Source organism: Perna viridis, chromosome 7, assembly GCF_037379345.1.
Source record: "Perna viridis isolate PV_CMFRI_1.1 ecotype Kerala chromosome 7, ASM3737934v1, whole genome shotgun sequence".
Lineage (NCBI taxonomy): Eukaryota > Metazoa > Mollusca > Bivalvia > Mytilida > Mytilidae > Perna > Perna viridis.
Genome location: NC_142451.1, coordinates 16,512,365 through 16,534,075, shown reverse-complemented (window position 1 = coordinate 16,534,075; position 21,711 = coordinate 16,512,365). Strand labels below are relative to the sequence as shown.

The following is a 21,711-nucleotide window of genomic DNA, read 5'->3' as shown; positions in this document are numbered from 1 at the left end:
CGAAGAAGTATAAAAACTTTGGAAAATGAGCTTGAAATCTGTTTAGCATGATTAAAGTTGGAACAGTTTTCCCCAAATAACCCCCAGGCCTTTCATTAAGAGGTTGTACCAGGTACTTTTACCCTTCTAAACTACTGAAAGATACCTCCAGAATTTTAAAATTTCATACATATTTATTCAACAAAATGATGAAAAGTACCTTCTACAAAACCAAAGGTACCTGCTTTGCTAAATAATAATGAAACTACTGAACCCCCTTCCAAAAACTGTCTAAAATTTTATGGCTACTGTGTAGATAATTTTATGTTAATGCTGTTTTGTTATTTTTTTTAAAGATTCATCTTTTATGACACAAAGGTTATAGTAATCCCATACCTGTCTGTCTGTCTGTAATTCCATTTTTTATATTATAAGCACTTCTTTATTCTATACTGATTATGAATACTGATGCAGTATTAAGTGCTATTTTCTGCAAGAATCAGGCAGTGGGTAAATCATCATGGAAGGAAAAACACAAGTCTTTCCATGAAAGCTTCTTCAAAATTTCTGAAAAGCAGAAATGACATTCTAAATGTTAGTAATTCTAAGTATAATTTATATGAAATGAATTTCTATTATAACTTTGAACTCACCTCTTTGGCACATCTTAAACAAATGAATTGTCCATTTGTCTTCAATAGACCAAAAAAATGTTCCAACGTTTTCAAATTTGTGTTTAATTTCAGAACATGATTCATTATATTTTTCAATTTTGCCTGATTCTTACAGATTCCAGTACTTAAATAAAGCTTCTAGATCACATTCAGTGAGGCTATTTTCATTTGATGCTAGCAAAGGGAGATAATCAAACCCAGGATTTTTATATTTAGATTGAATGTTCTAACTGCAACACCTCCTCAACCTATCAATTAATTATGATTGTCAATTTCATTTTGGGTATTATTTGTTAATATTGGTTAAGCAAGAAAGTTATTGTCTAGGCTTCCAAAAAAACAATTCAACTTCAGCAATTTGATTGCTTGTTAGGGATATCATTCAATTCTAGTTATATCCCCAGCAAGCAAAATTCTGTTTGTTAATATGTTTATCTGTCTGTGTGTTTGTCCATATATCTTCTAAGCACAACTTCTCAAAAAACATGTAATAGATTTTGATGGTTTTATAGGAAGGTTATGGGTCATATTTTGATGTACACAAAGGAAGATAATCCTTCAAAGGGAGAGAAATATGTTACCCATCCTAAATTGACAGAAATGTTGAATCAATTGATGTCAAAAATACAAAAATACTTAAGACAAAAAGGAATATTTTTTTTATGTCAAATTTGGCCTTGATTGAAAAACACACACAAACCTTCCAACTTTATAAGAATTTATTGAGTAATCGATAAAAAGTCAAGTCTGGGATAGAAGAAAGAAGAAAGGAAAACTATGGCACATTGAACAAGTCCATTCCCATGGTGCAGATGGATATACCGTCACGATACATGAGTCCTTGGTGACGATTATAAAACTTCTGAAGTGATGACTTAAATTTTTGAAAACAGTTGAAAGGAAAGTTGACAATATAGAATGAAAAGTCATCACATTTGTAGTATAGTTTGGTCAGTAGTTTTGCTTTACCATCAATCTCTAAATGTAGGTCAGGATATGAGGCTGACTTCACAATGTCTGTAGTATTTTTTATCCCAAGTTCTGTGGGGAAGATGTGATGTTTAAAATCCCCAAATTTAGGATTGTTTAACTATAATAAGTCATCTATATAGTGGAAACTGAGGTTAAAGGATATAGCTAAACGATGTTCCTCCATTGGATCAGCTATAAAGTCAGCCTCATAAGAGTGAAGGAATAGGTCAGTGAGTAGGGGAGCACAATTTGTTCCCATGGGAATGCTGACCATTTGTTGGAAATTACCTTGAAATGTTGTAACAGCTTGTAAATCTTTTTTGTCTTGGTTAAGTCATTTTTAAAATGCAGAAATATTATGCCAATAAGTCTTCTAAGTGGATAAGCTAAAATTGGTATGCAGGATTATACTCCTTTATCTTGTGGAATTATAACAACAACAAAAATTATTATTCAGTTATTAATTTATACAAAAAGTAATATGTGTAAAATTGATTTTAAGACATCTTGCCATAATGCTATTTTCTGTAATTCCTTTAGACCAATGTCACTCTAACAGCATTTTGTGAAATTAGTTACTGAACTGCTTATGCATACAGTTTTAATATACTGGTCTACTTAAGTTCTTAAAAATGAATGATTTCAGTTAATTGTCTGAAAATGCTTTAAAAAAAGGCAACATTTGATATGCTGTTCCAGTATATTAGCTTATGTGCTTAGTTTCATTAAAATAAATGATTCTTGGTACTTAAATTCTTACACCTTCTTATGTTTGTAGAACACAGTTTAATTTGAGAAAGTCTACAGTAGCAATACACAGACAAACCAGAGGAAATCTAAATAGAGAACTTGGAAGGTCCATGAAAAGGTAAATCTGAATAGATCCAGCTATATATCCTGATCACATAAATTCGTGAATTTTTTACTGTCTGAAAGTTGTCAGTAAAACAAATTGATTTGTTATGAAAATCTGTTTAGCCAGATAGGAGGTGCCCTTTTTTTTTTTTTTTTTTTTTTTTGCTGTTTTTTTAAATCCTCTTGGGATCTACTGGACAGCATTCAATGAATGATTGTTCCCTAGGGTATCCTACACAGAATGACCATTGGCATTTTTATCCATGAAAAAAATATGTCCACTTTAACACAAAATAGAATGTAGCTTAACAAGGCAGGTGAGCAATTCAGGCTCTGTATAGCCTCTAGTTATCCTCTAGCCAAAAGATGTTGTGAACCCATCAGTAACATTTTTGGTTGATGCTTTAGAATCAACATTCTTTTTAAAGTGGAATTCTGTTTGTTTGTTTGTTTGTTTTTTTCAAATCAAGATTTTACTGTTACGATCTTTTTTTTTTACTGTATAATTACATCAGATTTTGCCCAGTTTTCTTTGTTGACCTTGTAAAGTCTTATCTGCTTGGTACGTACAAAGTACCAGGGTACATGTATGAAATAATAGAGAAACAGTGTAGTGTTAAAATTTTATGCAATGAATTACAAAAACTGAAAATTGAACAATGTACTTACTTAAATATGGAAATTTAACTGAGCATTTCTAGTTAGATACTTTATATACCTTGAAGTTTCTGCTTTGTAAATGGAGAGTGGCTGATCATTATTAAGTATGACACACTTGTCCCCATATTCTGTCATAAATTGGAAACTTCTGGTTTTCATTTGAGTTAGATCATAAGCTTCTTTAATTTGTTCCCTAGTCTAGTCATTCTGGAGATAGAAAGGTTGACTTTATGAGTTAGATCATAAGCTTCTTTAATTTGTTCCCAAGTCTAGTCATTCTGGAGATAGAAAGGTTGACTTTTTGAGTTAGATCATAAGCTTCTTTAATTTGTTCCCTAGTCTAGTCATTCTGGAGATAGAAAGGTTGACTTTTTGAGTTAGATCATGAGCTTCTCTGATTTGTTCCCTAGTCTAGTCATTCTGGAGATAGAAAGGTTGACTTTTTGAGTTAGATCATGAGCTTCTTTAATTTGTTCCCCAGTCTAGTCATTCTGGAGATAGAAAGGTTGACTTTTTGAGTTAGATCATAAGCTTCTTTAATTTGTTCCCCAGTCTAGTCATTCTGGAGATAGAAAGGTTGACTTTTTGAGTTAGATCATAAGCTTCTTTAATTTGTTCCCTAGTCTAATAGTTCTGGAGATAGAAAGGTTGACTGTATATACAACTATCTTTTTTTTTTGTAATTTACAGGTACAAATATGATACCAAGAGCATGTCTTCAAGTTACAGCGTCAAGAAACATAACACAGTGACTTCATATTTCAGGGTGAGTTATCAAACAGGTGAAGGATGATAGTGAGATGTGATTTTTAACTTAAGTATGATGAATACTATATTATACCCTTGCAAACAATGTTTAGTATGGATCCCTTCATAATTATTCAATTGGTTTTGAAGTTCATTAATAATCTTTATTAACCAAAGTCATATACAACTATAGGTTACACTATAATACATAAGTGCTAATAATTTTTAGCTGATACTATACTCGGCGTCACATAAATAACATACTGTTAAAATTTGAATAAAAATATTTTCTACGACTTTATTGACACCTACCGTCGTTTAAATTGTCTTAAATGACTTGCTCATTCGTTTAGCCAAACGGCTTCTCCCTGAACAAGTCGCTTTTAGCATAAATCATGCGTAACAAATCCTTACGGGAAAATCCCATACTAATATCTGCCATGTCGGTTTCTACGGGACGATTTGTTTACAAACAAAGTTCGTAAGTTCCCATCGAACTCCGGTGACAATCGTCTGCTTGATTAACTTCTCGGTATTGTACGTTGTTCGCGTAAAATAAATCCGAGATATCCGAAATAACGCCGAAATGCATTCTGGGTTCTTCGGTTTTTGGACAAACCATTTAAACGTAAACAACATCTCCTAGCAACCCGATCACTGTAAACATGGCCGACTTTTTACAATGTAAATATTGGCACCTAGAATTAAAATCTGACCGGAATTTAACAATTCAAATGTTTAGGGAGAAGCCGTTTGGCTAAATGAATGAGCAAGTCATTTAAGACAATTTAAACGACGGTAGGTCTCAATAAAGTCGTAGAAAATATTTTTATTCAAATTTTAACAGTATGTTATTTATGTGACGCCGAGTATAGTAAGCAGAAGGTACTGTTTAAAATTATAACATGTCAGAACATAACTTCATAGCATGAAATATAAATTTACCCAAATGCAATAACTCTTTGATATTACAAGAACTCATTAACTGCATAAACTTAAAGATTGATGGTTTTTTCCAATAATATGGTTTAATAAAATACGATCTGAAACCCTGATATACTGGACATTTCAATACAAAGTGCATCTCATCCTCGATGTCATCCTTACAAAATTTACATAATCTGTTTTGTCTAGGCACTGCAGAAAACCGACCACTCTCAACAGCCAGATTATGGCTACTAAGCCTTAATTGTGTAATACATTTCTTATATACGTCTGGTCATGGTTTAGAAACATAAAATTGCAGACAAAAATTGTGAACAATATATTGATAATTAGAACATTTACTTGAAGTACTTAACAAACTGTCAAAATACTGCTTTTGACAATCATATAGTCTTTGTTTGATCAAAAATAGAAAGTCATTACAGATTTTGTTATCTGTGAAAAATTTTGGTTACACCAGATATCACCAAGACCAATACTGTAGATTTCATTTATACCAGTTTAACTTATTGCTTGGACAATAGCTCATCATAAAGAAATGTGTAACAACTCTTCAAAATGCAGTTTGTGGTACACAGTACCATAAACCAGTACTTGAAAATTCTACATTTTCTAGTGTATAATAAAGGCAATTTCCCCAACTCATAGTATACCATTACATTATCCGTAGAACCTTTCACTTTCAAAACATTTTTACAATAGTTTAAATAAATTCGCTCTATAGCAGGTGCCTTATGTGCACCCCATATTTCACAACCATAGGATAGTACACTGTTAACATAGGTGTCAAAAAGTGATAACCGAGTTACATAGTTCAGAAATATATCCTTAGTGTTTCGTCGTAAGGCGAAAACAGACTTTCTGCCCTGCTCTGAAAGTTTCTGCTGTAACAAATTGTATTTACCAGTGTAATATAGCAGTACTCCTAAATAACTAAACCTGTCTACAATTTCTAATTCCTGGTTATCAAAATACCATTTCTCATTTTCATAAATAACGCCACCAGTTCTAAACACTACAATCTTGGTTTTTGCTATATTTACACTTAATGACCATTTGGAGGTGTCCAAATATAATGTATCAAGTAGCTTTTGAAGACCCGATATGGTGTCTGAAAAAAATTACCATATCATCTGCATACATGAGCAAAAATAAACTAAGTTCTTTAACCTCAATTGGAATAGAGTCACTGTTTATAAAAGCCATCTCACAATCGTTCACATATAAAGAAAAAAGTATAGGTGATAATACTTCCCCTTGCATTAATCCAATTTCATTTTTGAAATACTCAGAATTAAAACCATCAACACTGACACAAGTACTAACATTTGAATACATTGATTTAATCACAGAAAGAAGTTTACCTTGAATACCAGTGTTAGATAACTTGTACCACAGCATATAGCGTTGGACCGTGTCAAACGCCTTAGTATAGTCTACAAAACAACAGTATAAACGTTTTTTAGCTGACAAAGATTTAAAAACTAATGAGATCAAGGCGAAAATAGTTCCCTGTCATATTTGATTGGTTTCTATTTTTGCATTTATTGGTAATTTGACTTTAAATACAAAATAAGTGGGGTAGCCCTATCAGCTTTCCTTATTTATATCACAAAGTGTCCTATAAATAATTACAATAAAACTTGTCTACACTGAACCATAAATAACTTTGAAAACTTGTCTAAACCAGACACTTATTAAAACTTCTTAGCGTCAATTTGAATGTATTTTGAACATTGGTGAACTGGACACCTGTCTGAACTAAGCCTTTTTTAAGATCAAGAGGGACCCAGTTTAGCTTTCTCTGTATGTGAAAAATAGAAAAATTAGAATTTTATATAAATTTAAAGTGAAACTTAGATGGCTATAATTTGCAGTTAAAATGATTGTCATGTAATGATTTACCTTTCCTAAGACTGGTTTCTTTCTTCTGTAGGCTTCCATGGACAAGTTGCTAGATAAGATGAGACAAGCAGAAGCCCATTTTGTCAGGTAAGTTAACACAAATCTATCTTTTTATTGGTTGAAATTTTGGTGGAAAAATATGTTTTTTTAAAACCTGGATTTTTCCTTTGGCTCTATCTTGTGTAAGTACAGTCAACTCCACTTAATCGCATATCGCTTTATTGCATATTTCGGTTATTAGCAAAATTTTCTCCTGCACAAAACCATTTACTATTATTCTATTAGGGAAAAAATCGCTTATTTGCATAGGCCTTGGAGGTGCATTTCGGTTTATTGCATAGAGAATTTTGCCTCGTCCAGGTAAAGACAGGTTTTCCCAAATTCTATTTTAAGCCTTCAGGTCATAAACATGTCAATCATATTTATTGTTGTAAAAACTAGATTATCATCAATCAGGAGGTGTTAATAATGGATTAAAAAAATAATGGACATAAAAGATAATATAAATGATTTCTAATTACATTAAAATAAACAAGCACCTAGGTGAACAATGACTTCTGACGACATGCCGAACATCACCTTATGATGCGGCTTGAGGTTCGGCTTGGGGTATTTTTTGTCCCTATTTAAATTCTTCCGACTACAAATGATTATCAATGTAAATTTAATTTTATTTAATGAGCTGAACAGTTTTGAGTGAGCTTGGGTTACTAGGCGTAAAAATCATACGAAAATTAATTCATTCATTCAGTACAATGTCTAATGAAATTCAACTACCCTAAGGTGCCCCATACTATCCAACACTTCATAGGAATATATCGAGGTCAATGACGCGTATAATACTCAACTATCAGTGTACAATGAACAGAGGAATAAAAACACACAGACCATTTCAAAAGCCCACAAACTGCAAACATTGATGAATATTACACTGAATCCTGGCTGAAATATGAAATATGGGATTTTCCTTCATAGAAAGGTCAGGAAATTACTTGACTATTTATAGATGAGAAACACGTGGTTTTACTTATAAATACACACAACGTAAAGAAGGTCAATAAACAAGACAAACACAATATATATTATTATTTATTGATAAAAGAACAATACAATGAGAAAGTCTATAACAATTAAATACCAGATCAGTAATGTTGAACAGTGATATCCCTGGTTGATCCACAGTATCGTCGTCTTACCTGAACTCACACTTCCGGTAAAATCGTAATTTCGGTTATAAGAATAGCCCGGTTATTTGCATAATTTTTACTGGCAAATAGGCTATGCAATTAAGCGGAATCCACTGTATTGACTTTTCTTTCTTATATGATTTTTTCAACTTCTGCAAATTTGCAAAATTTATTTTATATCTAAAAAATATGATTGGATTTGTATATGCAAGATTTATATGCAAGTTAATAGTTATAAAAACTTTTTAAAAGCTGATATTGTATGAACATTACAAACATTGTCAAATGGACATAATGATTATAATTTATTGATTTTCTTTTTTTAAGGTGTCTGAAGCCCAATACACAAAAACAAAAAGAGAATTTCAATGCTGTCATGATCAAGAATCAGTTACTGTACAATGGGATCACTGAGATAGCCAAGATAAGATGTCAAGGCTACCCCATCAGATCAAAGCATCAGGAGTTTTACAAAAGGTGTGTTTGATTAATACAAATCAGAAGATTAAAAGTGCTTTTATGCATTGTTTTTCTTATAGTTAGACACTTAGAATAATGAGTTTGAGTACAAAAGAAAAATCATTGTTAAAAGTATAGAAGGGTATCTCATAAAAGCTAAACATGAATGACTCATCAGTTGAATTTTGATTAAAACTTAATTTATTTTAACTTCTAGTTATTTAGGCCTTTTCCAGAAATAAATATATGGGGGTGGGGGTGGTCATGTGAAAGCTAGTTTTCAGAGGTAATCTTAGGCAAACGTTGTAACAGAAACAGACTTGTTTTGTATTCTGGGTTTGGTTAATATAGATTTTACTGTATATCTGTTTTAATCATGGTCACATGTCATACTAATTTATTATATTCTAATAGATACTGTGTGTTGCATCCATCATTTTCCAAGACAGCTGACAATTATGGTGTTGGTGCCAAATCTCTAATTGACAAAATTTTACCAGAAAGTTATAAAAAGCTGTGCAGAGCTGGAAAATATCAGGTAGCATAAATTCACAATGAATTGCTGTCTTAACATGACAGGTTTAAGTTAAAGGGATAGTATGAAAAATGTTTGGTTTGTTCCAGTGATGATGTTAGAGATAAAATTTTTTGTGACTGTTCTAAATAACTTCAAAAGTCTTCACTATTAACCTAAGATACTTCAGGGTTCATCATGCCACAACAAAGATTTGGGAGGTACAGTTGAACTTCACTCCCTCGAACTTTGATGGCTCGAACACCCGGGATTTCTCGAACACAATTCAAAGTACCAAAATTTTCTCCTATATAATCAATATAAATAACCTTGGATTTCTCGAACACTCGAAACGACTAGTCGGTCCGTGCGGTAACAAATCTTAGACAATAACCCTCACTAACACGAACTCGTCAGCAATTTTGTCAGCTTGGGTAATAAAAGGTGTGAAAAACTGAAACCCTATCATTAATCAGTGTCATTTTAGTTAATTGCAAGTAAAATTTAAGTCATCACTAATCAGGTAGTTTTGATCTTTAACATAACACTAATTGAAGTTCAAGAATGTTTCGAAGTCGGTAATGATAAAAGCATGAAAGAAAATGGGATGAAAACAAATTATTGACCAAGGAACTCGAACTCCGAACGTTTTTAAAAGCGAATACATTATTTTTAATGTCCACAAATCAACATAATCCTCCAAAAGCGAAAGAAAAAGATCCACAAACTAACACAACTTCGTAGGAAGTAGGTAATTTCTAACGATAAAGTTGAACTCGGACCGGCACCAAAAAAAATCTGGAAATATACGAACTTCAATTTCTCGAACTCCTGATAACTCGAACACATTTCAATGGTCCCTTGGAGTTCGAGCTAGGGAGGTTTGACTGTATATATAAGGTCATTGCTTAGAGAGATTATATAATATGTCAAGTTTGTTTTGGGGTATTGGTTTTGTAGAAATTACAGTATTTTTAAATTGAAGTATCTTACAACTAATTTCAACTAATCAGGAGTACAAACTGCACTTGACTTTTAGAAGTTTCCCAAGAAACAGTTAAAAAAACATACAAGCTAAATTTTGACTAATTTAAGTTTGATATGCTGAGATTCAACTGTTAACTGAATACCCATTTTTTGGGTACTTGGTTTAGTCTCCCTAAGGAGATTAGTTTACTTGTCTATTTGTCAATGAAATCATCTCTGCAAATTTTATATAATTTAGCATATTCTATTTAAGGTTGGAAGATTTCAATAAAAAGACCATAAAACTTTGTATAATTGAAGAATTTATTTTTTATAGATTTTTATGAAAGAGGATGTTCATATGTTTCTGGAAAAGTCTATCTATCTTCGTGAAAAAGCTGCTCGGCGATATTTAAAAGGTTGGATACTGGACAAAGCAGTCAAAAAGAAGCAAGCTCGCGAGCTTGCTCAGAAAAAGAAAATGGAGGCTGAAAGAAAACTTCAGGATGAAATAAAAACGAAAAGAGAAAATGGTTTAAGGAAGTCTGAAAGAGCTGAACCTGACCCTGCTCCAGAAGTACGAAGTAAATTTACAGCCCGTAATTTAAAGGACACAATGCATTTTAAAGTGAGTACATGTTGACTGTTTAAATGAAATGTTAGAAATTAATTATCTATCATCTGTACAAGTGCAAGAAAGGGAAATATCTAAGATTGAGTCATTATCTTATAGGAATCTGCAGAGTCAGAGAACTATTACATAGTACCTCAGGGTGTCTGACATTTCCCAATATTGCATGAGAACAGTTGATGTTTGATTTTTTTTTAATGTTGTAGGATTTGATTTTATCCCAATACTTCAAGTGACTTGAAGCAAGTTTTGATTAGCAAAAAAGTTTTGAGTATTTGAACTCTGTTCATTATATAAGCATTAAAACTAGTCTTCCTTGTTCTTTATAGTAGCACAAACTCTGAATTAAGATCATGATTATAGTGAAAATTAAGGCTAGTTAACTTTAGTTAGTGTTGTCGATTGTTATTTGAATAATCTGTATTTTGTCTTGTTGATTACCATACACCATGCAAATTCACTGGAGGACCCCTCTCAATTGTACATTTGTGATTCATTTTCAAGAGAGTTTAAAAAAACAGAGGCTATTGTATTGGTATATAATTTGCATTACACTTAGGAAGCCTTGTAAAACACACAGTTATGACAGTGTTAATTGCTTCACTTATGTTTTTACATACGATAAAATAAAAAAGAAAACAAAAAATATTTTAATGAACAGAAAATTAGGTATCAATGTTACATTAACATTGTTTTACATAGTGTACGATTTAGAAATGTATAGGGCTGTTGCGTCTACTAAAGCCTATTAAAAATTCATCCTTCTGATTGGTTGTTGTGTGCTTGTGTTTTATTTACTATAAAACCTGATTGGTGGAAAGCAACATTATAACGTTTCTAACTTCGCATTACAACGTTTCTAACCTTGTTCTCCTGACACTATTGGTGATGTCACTAGAATTTCCACCATGACAGATGCCAAATGTTAAGCGGCCAAAATACTTCTAGTAAATCAAGAGAAAAAGATTTTATATCTTGTGAAAGTTGAATATTGCAAAATATCAATTCGCTTTATTTAATTTCAACATCATAATAAAGTCACCAAGGCTCTTTTGTTATAATGTTGAAATTAAAAAAAATTAATAATTAATTAAAAATTAAAAATTAATTAAAAGTTGATATTTTGTGATATTCATATTTTCTTATTTTCCTTATTTACGCTTACCCTACCGGTGCACCTGGTCCATGCTCCCAGTTTTAAGTGGAGTCCGAGTTGCTCATATACTTTTGTTACTTTGTATGTATAACTTTAGTTACTTTATGTTCTTTGTTGTTTATGTCTGTTTTCCATGTCTGGTCTTTGTCTCTGGATTACATTCTTTTGATTACCGCTGTAACCTTGGTTCCCTTGATTACTCTTTGATTACCGCTGTAACCATGGTTACCTTGATTACGCTTTGATTACCGCTGTAACCATGGTTACCTTGATTACTCTTTGAAACTCATGAATATCTTAAACAACAAGATCATGATATAAAGTGTTCACAAAAAATCAGAAATCAAGGAAGAAAAAAAAACACCAATTATATATCTGTAAGAGCATATTTTTGTGAATACAGATTTTCACATTTCGGAAATTCTTTATTCAATTTTGCTGCTATTCATTTTCACAACTAACACAAAAATAATATTAACTATATTCTACGTTACAGGATAGTAAAGATTAACTATATTCTAAGTTACAGGATAATATTGGTTCCTCTATGAGATCAACTGCCAGTACACTGATCAGTGGTTCAACAAGTTCTGAAGATGGTTCCTCAAATACAGACACATCATCATCTGGAAGAGGGCCTAAATATAACCTTTCTAGGACTAAGGGTCCAGATGGGTGGATAAATGTTGGCTTAAGTAATGAAGAAACAAAACCAAAACGTCCCTATGAGTCAGGCAAAAGTAAGCCTCCAAAACCTCCTCCTTTAAACAGAATACCTTCAGAAAAGAATCAGCCTAAAGAGGAGGAAGGAACAGGAAAAAAGGAACGGAAAGAGTAAGATGTTTATGATTTCAGGGATAAACAGAGGAAAATTTATATTGCATGCATCTACTAGTTATACTTTTATATTATACATTTAAAGCCCTGTGAGCTATTGCCATTACTTGGCGTATGTCGTCTGTAAACAATATTCAAATAAACTTTTCTTCTGAAATACCGGGTAGAATTCAATAAAGGCTGGAGTGAATGTTCTTAGGGTATTAGGCACAAAATTAGTTGTGGGATTTTTCTGTTGTTATTGCTAAAAATAGACAGTAGGGGTCAAACAATAGTTTTTTTTTCAGTTTTTTTTCAAAAATTGTTAGGTTTAGACAAATTTGGACTTTGTTTAAAGTATTCAGCATTATATAATAATGTTGACCTCAATGCTCTTTACAAATGGTACAATTTTTGTGTTGCCCAAATGGTTCAGTAGGAAGCAGGAATAATATAGATAAAGGGGCAACTTCTTGTTCCAAATATATGACAAAATGATTTCAATTCTCAAGATGAGCCATCCAGGCTCTTAGAACCTAACTTTTTTTTTATTGGTAGCAAATTAAATAAATAATACCCACTTCAAAAATAAATGAAGGAATCCAAATTCAATTTATTTACTTGCATTTGATTTTTTATGGTAGACTTTGAAATCAATTAAACAATAATCATTCTCTGTACTATTAATAGAAAAAAATGTATTTATATACTTTTAAAAAGTTAAAAATCATTACATTTTAGATTTTGGGACATATTTGCTGATATACCAAGAGAGAAGAAGGCTAAAGACGTCCATGAGCGTGGAAGTTTGAGGGTTATTAAAGTGATCACATATATTTTGCTGTTCCTCATTCTGTTTGTTGCTTTGGTGTTCCAGAAAGTTAGTCTCATGCTGCTGGTACACAAGCAAGACAAAAATTTTACACAGGCTAAAGTGGATGGCTTTACAATTTCACCTGAAATGAAGAAGAATTTCAAAGTGGTAAAAAAGATAACAACAATTAACTACTGTTTGTTATTAATATCAGGCAGGAGATGATACTTGCATGTCAAAATCCCACACAATTTATTGTTACTTCTAATTAAGAAATATTTACAGACCACATAACCGGTCTTTGTGTGTCATTAAGTTGTAGTACTTTTGAGACAAATATAGATTGTATGAAATTGGCAATTTGTTAAGAGTTATCGTTCTTGATTAGGCTGATATAAATATGTATTAGTCTTTGTAAGAGTCAGGCGGTGGGTGAAACATGGTAGGAAAAAACCCATCATTGTAATAGTGTAATTTGACTATTTGCACATTCAGAATCAAGGGAAAAAAAAACAAGATTTTACGAGCAAATCGAATGATGCAGAGATCAAGTAATGGTCTTTTCAAATAGAGAAAGTATCCTTGAGTGAAATTATATTGTCCGATTGGTGGGATTTTGACATGCATGTATCTAATTTTTCCCATTTTGCCTGATTCTTACAAGTACTTCCACTTAAAAGATGAATGTATGATTTTCTTCTGGACATGGATTTGTATACAGAAAGGACTAAAGTAATCTGAAAATATGGTATTTGTAGACTGAAAAGTATCATATATTCAGTGGATTTTTTCTACACCATGAATCACCTCTACCATAAGCAATGTCTAAACTTTATATGGATTGGTACTTCAGTAGTTTATTATTTATTCATATGTTATTCCTTTAAACCCAGTCACCATGTATGTGGTAGTTCACACCTATCCTTTTTCAAGTAATAAATGGAAAATTAAAAGGTTCCCAATCACCCAAGAAAACAGGAAAAAATTAGGACTTAACAACTAACTTTTTTGTTTCTAGAAAATGACTTCAAAAATGCCTAATTAAAAAATAATGCTTTCAAAATTTTGACAGTGTATACTAAACTTCAATACAAGATCTTCAACAATAGGGTATTCAAGTCTCGTTCTACAGTCGAACAGTAAGATTATTTAGAAATTTAAAGAAAAATACTAAAAAAGGTTTCAGATCCTGGAAAAAATGCAAAAAGAACCTTCAGAGTTTTTTTCATCAAGTTAAGAGTAGGAAGAATGTACTATAAACCTATTAATTATTGTAGTATACTTTTATTTTTGCTATTTTGGCAATGAACATATACACAACAAGTAGCCTGTAGTATTTTATGAATTGTGAAAACTAAAACCTGCAGAATTTTAAAAATACATTAACAGTAAATGAATATATAGTTGTATATCTAGTGTTTCATGCATTTCAGGGTGAACCTATGTACAACAGTGCCAGATACCTGCTATTATTGGTTGCTACCTGTATACCTTATGGTTTGACCCTTCTCAAAAGCTTCCTGAAGACTTTATTTGGTAACACTCCATTCCCAAGCAAAGGAACCATAATTGTAGTAAGTAACTTTTGATCTCTCGTGAATTTATGGATGACAAGACTTACAAGTCCTATTGAAGATCATGGATTTCTTACTCAAGTCTTGAGAAATACTATCTTTAGCACAATGCAACAGTGCAGCTGAACGAGTAAAAAGATAAAAAGATAAAATTTCTGCCATGAGTGTAAGGAATCTCAGAATTTCATTTGGGAAGTGTAACTACCTATTACATCTGTAGGACACTATTTATAGAAAATCTACCTATAGTCAGGAAGAATGCCCTTTTCATTTCCAATAAATATCACTGTGACATTATGTTGCAAAATCTCAAAACACCTAAGAATTTGCTGATGGGCTTGTTTTTTTTTATTGGATTATACGAGTAAAGACAATAGGTTATGATGTTTGTTAATAGAAGAAGCTGCCATGTGTTCTTTAAAATTTAAAAAAAAACTAAAAAAAGATGATGTTGAATTAATAATCGCATTATATCCATCATGAATGGTGGAATCTATAGAGCAGCATCTGACATCTAGGTTTAGAAATCGCTTGTTCAATAGTTTAAAAAGGCTCTTAGATTATAAATGCAATACTTGTACTGTTTAATTTGTAATGGTGTTTTTTTACAGGCATGTTTTATGGAACTGTGCCATTCAGTTGGGCTGAGTTTACTCATCTTCAAGTATCTAGGAGAAATGGATGCAGCTCGTGGTATAATTGTTATGAGTGCGACATGTATTTTGCCAAGTATTCTCAAACCATTTTTTGCTAATGACAGTTCCAAAGGTAACCAGAACAATCCTAGACTGAAATTTTGTAAAAAGATTAGCTGTTTCATGGCTGATTTGATAGCAATTGTTGCTCAGATCTCTGTTATTCCTTTGGTTCTGAAAGCAGGGTTTCTGATAGAAATGTTCGAAGAAGATTCTGAAATGGAATGGGAGACGACACTTGAAGTAGTATTCTGTTTATTGCTATGCTCGTTTTCTTGGTGGGAGAATTTTATGGATGATCGAGCATTTGGGACAAGTAAAGGTCGACTACAACAGTTCCTACTTCAAATAAAATTTGATCTGCAGAATTGTCGTCCAATTGTCACCATGCTTACATCGATTTTTAAAATTGCCATGACTACAACCATGGCATACATTTACCGTGGTGATCTAGATCTTAGTATCTCAAAAGTTTTTGGTTCCATATCAGACAAGCGATATGAAAACACCTTTTTGTCTGTTACCTCTGTTCATTATGACAGTGTCAAAGATTTTACTTCAGTCATATGTTTAACAGTTGGCTCCTTTGTTGCCTACTACCTGGCATATACCATTTGTAAACTCAGAATGCAGGTTATCTCTTTCTCACTTGCTGCACTTCTTTCAACACCTGTAGCCACATTGTTGGTTATGGTTAACTGCTATTATGATATTTTTGAACCATTTACAAAAGAAGAGCTAAAGTGTTTTCAAATTGGCTCCTATAATCAGGATCACTGGTACCACGCCTTATTGGGTGTAGTTTGGCTGATGTCGACATACTGGATAGCCAGATATATCTGGTACCCTAATCAAGAAAGATTAGCCAAGATCGAAAGGTATGCTCTGGTTTATGTATTGTATAGCAAGAAAAAGAATTTAGATGTAAAATTCCTGATTTTTGCACGCTACCTCTTTTGAAGTAGAACTTTTATTCATAAATCTTATAGATATATTAATGAGATTTGATATGTATGCACTGTGGGATCTGCTTACAACCAAAAACGTAGGTTCAGATTTTAGAGGCTGATAATTTTGAGGGTTCTTCTGCATTTGAATGTGTGAATATCTTAGAAGTTATAATGTAGTTATTATTTTATCAGATTTATTTGTATATTACTTTTTTGTCAAATGCTTCTTTGTTATTTTTCAGATTGTTTGTCAATCCATTCTACTGCAGTATATTATTAGAACAACATTTAATAATGAACAGAAAACGTCATAATTGGCGTATCAATAAAGAAATTGTGAAGGAAGATGAGAGGGACATAATAGTATACAGGTGTGTAGTGAGGAGTAAATAACTACAGTACCTTGAAATATTCTACTAACATAAAGTGAATTTTCAAAGAATTATTTTCAAACTCTTTGCAGACAAAGTTTGGGGTATATATGAATTATCCTGATTTTCTCTCTGTCCATATCTCGTTCCAAATTCCTTGTCATCCTAAAATACTCAAGGGATATTGATTAAATTTTGTCGAAGGTTTGGCATTATTTGCAGATGTGCATGAAGAAATATAAGGATTCCAAATTTCTCCAATGGGAGATAATCCAAATTAAGGGTTTAGGTCTCACTAACCACTTCAAATGGCCACCCCCCTATGTAGTAACAAAAACCCACTGAACCTAGACATATGCATTGTAAGTGCATTATTTGTGTGTATTATGGTTAAAAGTAGTCGAAATAAAACTTAGAATGTATACTTTAAAATCATATATGTCATTATCTACAAAGTGTATGAATCTTGTTTACATGTGTTAGTAAATTGCCTCTATGCTGTCAGCAGAAAAGGTAAAAATTTGGATTTTCGGTATTATTTATTCAAGTAAATTTTGTGAAGAATTTCTACAATCATCGTACCATTAGCATAATAATTTTGGAAGCCTTACTTTCCAAGCTTCGCAATGGTATGCAGCTTTAAGATGTCATTTGACCTGGGAATACACAGTGAAACTTTGAAAATTACTTTTTTAACTTGTAAAGTAATGGAAACCTTAGAAGTGGTTAGTGAGACCTTACATGTTTAAACTTCATTAACACACTTGCTCTTAAAGGGAGATATTTTAATTAAATATTATGGGAAAATTGGGCATTATGTGTTGATTGATGTGCATAAAGGAATATAATTATTGCCAGTGGGCATGAAAGGGTTAAATTTTCATAAAAATTATTTGACAATTATTCCAGGCTATGCCAAGATGAAAGTAGAAGCCAGGCAGGAACTGACAGATCAAAAATGAAGCAGATACCTCCTATGATTTATGCTTGTGCGACCATGTGGCATGAAAATCGACTTGAAATGGTCCAGCTGTTGAAGTCTCTTTATAGGTGGGCAGTAATCGGTATTCCTTGTCAACAGTTCAATTTTGTAGCACAACATACCCTATATACTTATACAACCCTTAATATCAATATGTTGGTAAAATTTTGCATGTTGTTATCATGCTTGCCACGGAACTGTCAACACACATGTCACTTTTAAGGATGTTTGCTGGTCTGTTAAAGAAAAACAGGGATTTGAAAGGATTATGAAATCTATAAAGATCTTTCATGCTTAAAAAATTTAAAGGGAAAAAATAGATGGGTCAGTGTCTCAGCTTGGTTTTGAGATATAAGCATTTAAAATTTTGCCAGGAAAAGGATTTCTCTAGATTTTCTGTAGGTTTTGTCTTAGTAGTTTTTATCTGTTAAATCCACTAAAGAAATAACAAGGATTTCATACAAACTTCAAAAATAACTTTTTAAGTTGTGTTTAATGAAATTATGAAAAGAAAAGTGAGGGTCACTTTATTACTTTTTAAAATTATTAATGCTATGAAATGTATAAAACAAGAAGAGTTTGAAAATCTGACAGAAATGACTGAATATGACCTGTAAACATTGTTAGTACATGCTAGTCTGCTTTGTCTGTTCAAACTATAATAGATTGTGATGAAAAGAGTTCGTCTTTTTTAGTGATCATCAGAAATTTATTACTCTTATTCAATTTACAGTAATTTAGAACATTTACCATAGCTGTGAAGATTAGTTGTTGTTTACTTGTTTGCTTCTTACATGAAGCATTAATCAGTATACAAAAGATACAAGAGAAAAAAAATACTGTTTGACTCTAACAAACACAAAAAAAAAAAAAAAGAAAATCTTTTTCTTTATTTGTAAGTTAATTCGACTGGGAAAATTCTGAGATCAAGAAAATTTTGCAATTTTCACTGTGTACAATACATACATGGGTAAAAAAGTTCTTACACTGATTTTAAATAATATCTCCTGTGGTACAATACACAAATTGAAACAAAACAGACACAAATAAAAACAACATACAATGAACATGACTTGTCATGAAATTATGATTTTGTAATTGCTATAACAGAGTTGACTTTGACCAGTTTGTTAGAAGACAAGCCCTTGATCTGGTAGCAGCAGAAAGGGGACAGATTGTTGATCCTGAGGAATTTGAGTACTATGAGTTTCAAGGTAGGTGTTTTAATTACCATTCTTTGTAAGAATCAGGCAATGGATAGCACATCATATTTCTCAATTTGGTCGTTTTTTGCCTACAATATGTTCAATACATCTAGGAAACAACTGAACTGTTATTTAAATTTATCCTGAAGCATCTGTGACATAGATATTTTTTGACTGCTTATAAAGGAAAAAGTGTGGGAAAATTTTCCCACCATTTTTCCATTGTGCATTTTAACTAGGTGACCTGTCAATATCTTAAAAAGGCAAATTTCAAAAACACTTTGACAGTAATTTCTTGTGGTAATGAGGTATAAATACTTGGATAATGCAGTAAAATCTCAATGTATTTTTACTTCATGTGCCACATTTTATACGCATTTTGCCTGATTCTTAGATGGAGAAGTACTTTATATCCTTACAGTAAGTTGTGTAGTAAACTTCAGGGAAAAGAGCTGGGCTAAAGATAATAAAAATGGAGGTTTAAACTTTCTGTTATATCTAAGGGTTTTTAATCTGTGTCAGATATAAAGTTTGAATCCCCTTGTGAACTGTCCAGTTAACTGTGCAGGGAAGTTCATCAGGTAATTTACATGATTTAGTATCGGTTTTTCAAGTTTACTTTGTTACTTGCTGTAATTGTACAAACTCAAAGATAGCATATTGAGTCAGTTGTTATATAGTGATGGTCTACAATGTTTATTAAGTCCGTTGTTTTGTCTACCCTTTCTTCTTTCTTTCAGTCTATCCTTTCCTAATAGGTATTCTTCTTTTACTGATCACTAAAATCTCCTAATTTCCTCATATTTTACGGAATTTAATCATGATATCCCTAATTGTTAGCCTTTATATAATAGATTTGATGTTTTCTGTAGAATTAGGACTTTTCCAGTTTAAATTAGAGTCAAATTATTAAATTAGAGTATCAAATTTAAATTTGGATTTTGTACGCTAAGAATAATGTTGTTTTTATGCAGGAAATCAGAAGATTTTTCTTAGTATCATTTTATGAGATATTTTAACTGTATACTCTATTTGTAATAAAACTGTACTAGAATTTGTGACAGTTTATTTTCATACATTACAACATCAGATTGGAATATAAAAAAATCTGTTATTTTTGTCCAAAATGTCACTTCTGAGCTTCATGATCTTCCTTTTTTTTCCCCCATCATTGTGAACAATTCAAAGTACAAAAATGCTAGAAAATTCTGAAAGTGGGAGGTTTTCAGCTCTAGATGGGAGACAGATGAAGGAGCAGGAGGTTATGGATTTATGATGAAATATCAGGAGGCTCCCACAGAAAGCAGGAGAGTTAATGCCTATGCCTTTTGTCCTTTCATTTATTTGTCACACCTGCTGTTCTGATTTTTGGTCCATTTGAAATTGGGGATTCTAATTGCAACATAGACTTTGCTAATGATTGAAATAAGAACGTTGAGGAATACTCTTTTTTAAGTTATCTTTGAAGTCAAGTCTGTCTTAAGCAACCCTCCAAATTAGAAAAAAAGAACAAGAATTTGGGATTCTTCTTTAGAATCTAAGGTGAAATTTTAAAAATACTAGATTTGTATATTGATAAAATATTGTCTTTCTCTGGATCATCTGTGGAAATTTGTTACCAAGTTTAAGTAAAACAAAATCATCACATTTTATGAAAAATTTCAGCTCACATTCTTTTTGATGATGCCTTTGAGTTTGACAAGGATGATATTGGCAGGGTTCCAAATAGTTTTGTCAGGTTAATGACAGAAGTCATGCAAGAAGCAGCAAAGTAAGTCAATTTATTTATAATTTTAAAAATACTTAAGGAATGTACCGTATATACTCGCATATAAGTCGCATGGTTGTTGAATATATCTGAATATCAAAAAGATGGCATGAAACATGAATAAGCGATGTACAGTAGTTTACAAGTAATAAAGACAATGCAAAGAAATAATTAATTGTCTGAATATAGCTGAAATATTGCTGCTCGGATGTTAAACCCCAACAAACAAACAAATAAGAAATAATTAATTGTCTGAATATAGCTGAAATATTGCTGCTCGGATGTTAAACCCCAACAAACAAACAAATAAGAAACAATTAAGGTTAATATTAAATGTAATAGAAAGCCGTTATCATTATTTGTAATTTCATAACAAAGGATAATAGGTATGATGTATATGTCAAAATGAATCGTCTTAATGGACTTGATTGAAAAGAAAACAATGAAAAATGATTACCGGGTGAAAAGGTGTTATAACATTAATGAGCAATCAATTCTTTAGCCACATTAATGGGTAATTAATTTATTCAAATCCTTTGATCTCAATAGGTGTCCAAGTTTCTAAAAAATTTCTTTGCAGTTCTTATTTTTACTTATTCTAATCTGATCATGAGTTGTATAAACAAATCATCGTAAAATGGCGGTCACGCTTGCTTGGGTCACCGGTAAACATTGTTATATTTATTATGTAATTTCAAATATGTACAGAGCAATTTGATTTTAAAAAAAACCTTCCACGTGTTTATGTTGATTGGACACAATGTACGCCTTGGATATATAAAAACTTCCGCAGCACAAAAAAAGAAAACGACAAACACATGATCATTCTTCACATTTTTCACCAAAAATTGTGCCCTCCCTTACAATTTCACTGATTGTTGTACCT

General features: G+C 31.9%; 1 protein-coding gene across 3 annotated transcripts in view; it reads left to right on the top strand.

The window, feature by feature from the left end:
- LOC148611552 (uncharacterized) overlaps positions 1-21,711 on the top strand; it is a 68,793-nt gene that overhangs the window by 31,344 nt on the left and 15,738 nt on the right. For 2 of the 3 annotated variants that reach the window (XM_088592211.1, XM_088592209.1), the window contains 14 exons: positions 2,404-2,493; positions 3,831-3,906; positions 6,769-6,824; positions 8,252-8,401; positions 8,798-8,921; positions 10,201-10,491; positions 12,174-12,484; positions 13,208-13,448; positions 14,714-14,854; positions 15,466-16,427; positions 16,742-16,870; positions 17,780-17,920; positions 18,963-19,066; positions 20,723-20,828. In XM_088592211.1, the coding sequence (XP_088448337.1) occupies positions 2,404-2,493; positions 3,831-3,906; positions 6,769-6,824; positions 8,252-8,401; positions 8,798-8,921; positions 10,201-10,491; positions 12,174-12,484; positions 13,208-13,448; positions 14,714-14,854; positions 15,466-16,427; positions 16,742-16,870; positions 17,780-17,920; positions 18,963-19,066; positions 20,723-20,828 (2,922 nt within the window). The remainder of the gene's footprint in view (positions 1-2,403; positions 2,494-3,830; positions 3,907-6,768; positions 6,825-8,251; positions 8,402-8,797; positions 8,922-10,200; positions 10,492-12,173; positions 12,485-13,207; positions 13,449-14,713; positions 14,855-15,465; positions 16,428-16,741; positions 16,871-17,779; positions 17,921-18,962; positions 19,067-20,722; positions 20,829-21,711) is intronic. The other variant, XM_088592210.1, reaches the window with a different exon arrangement.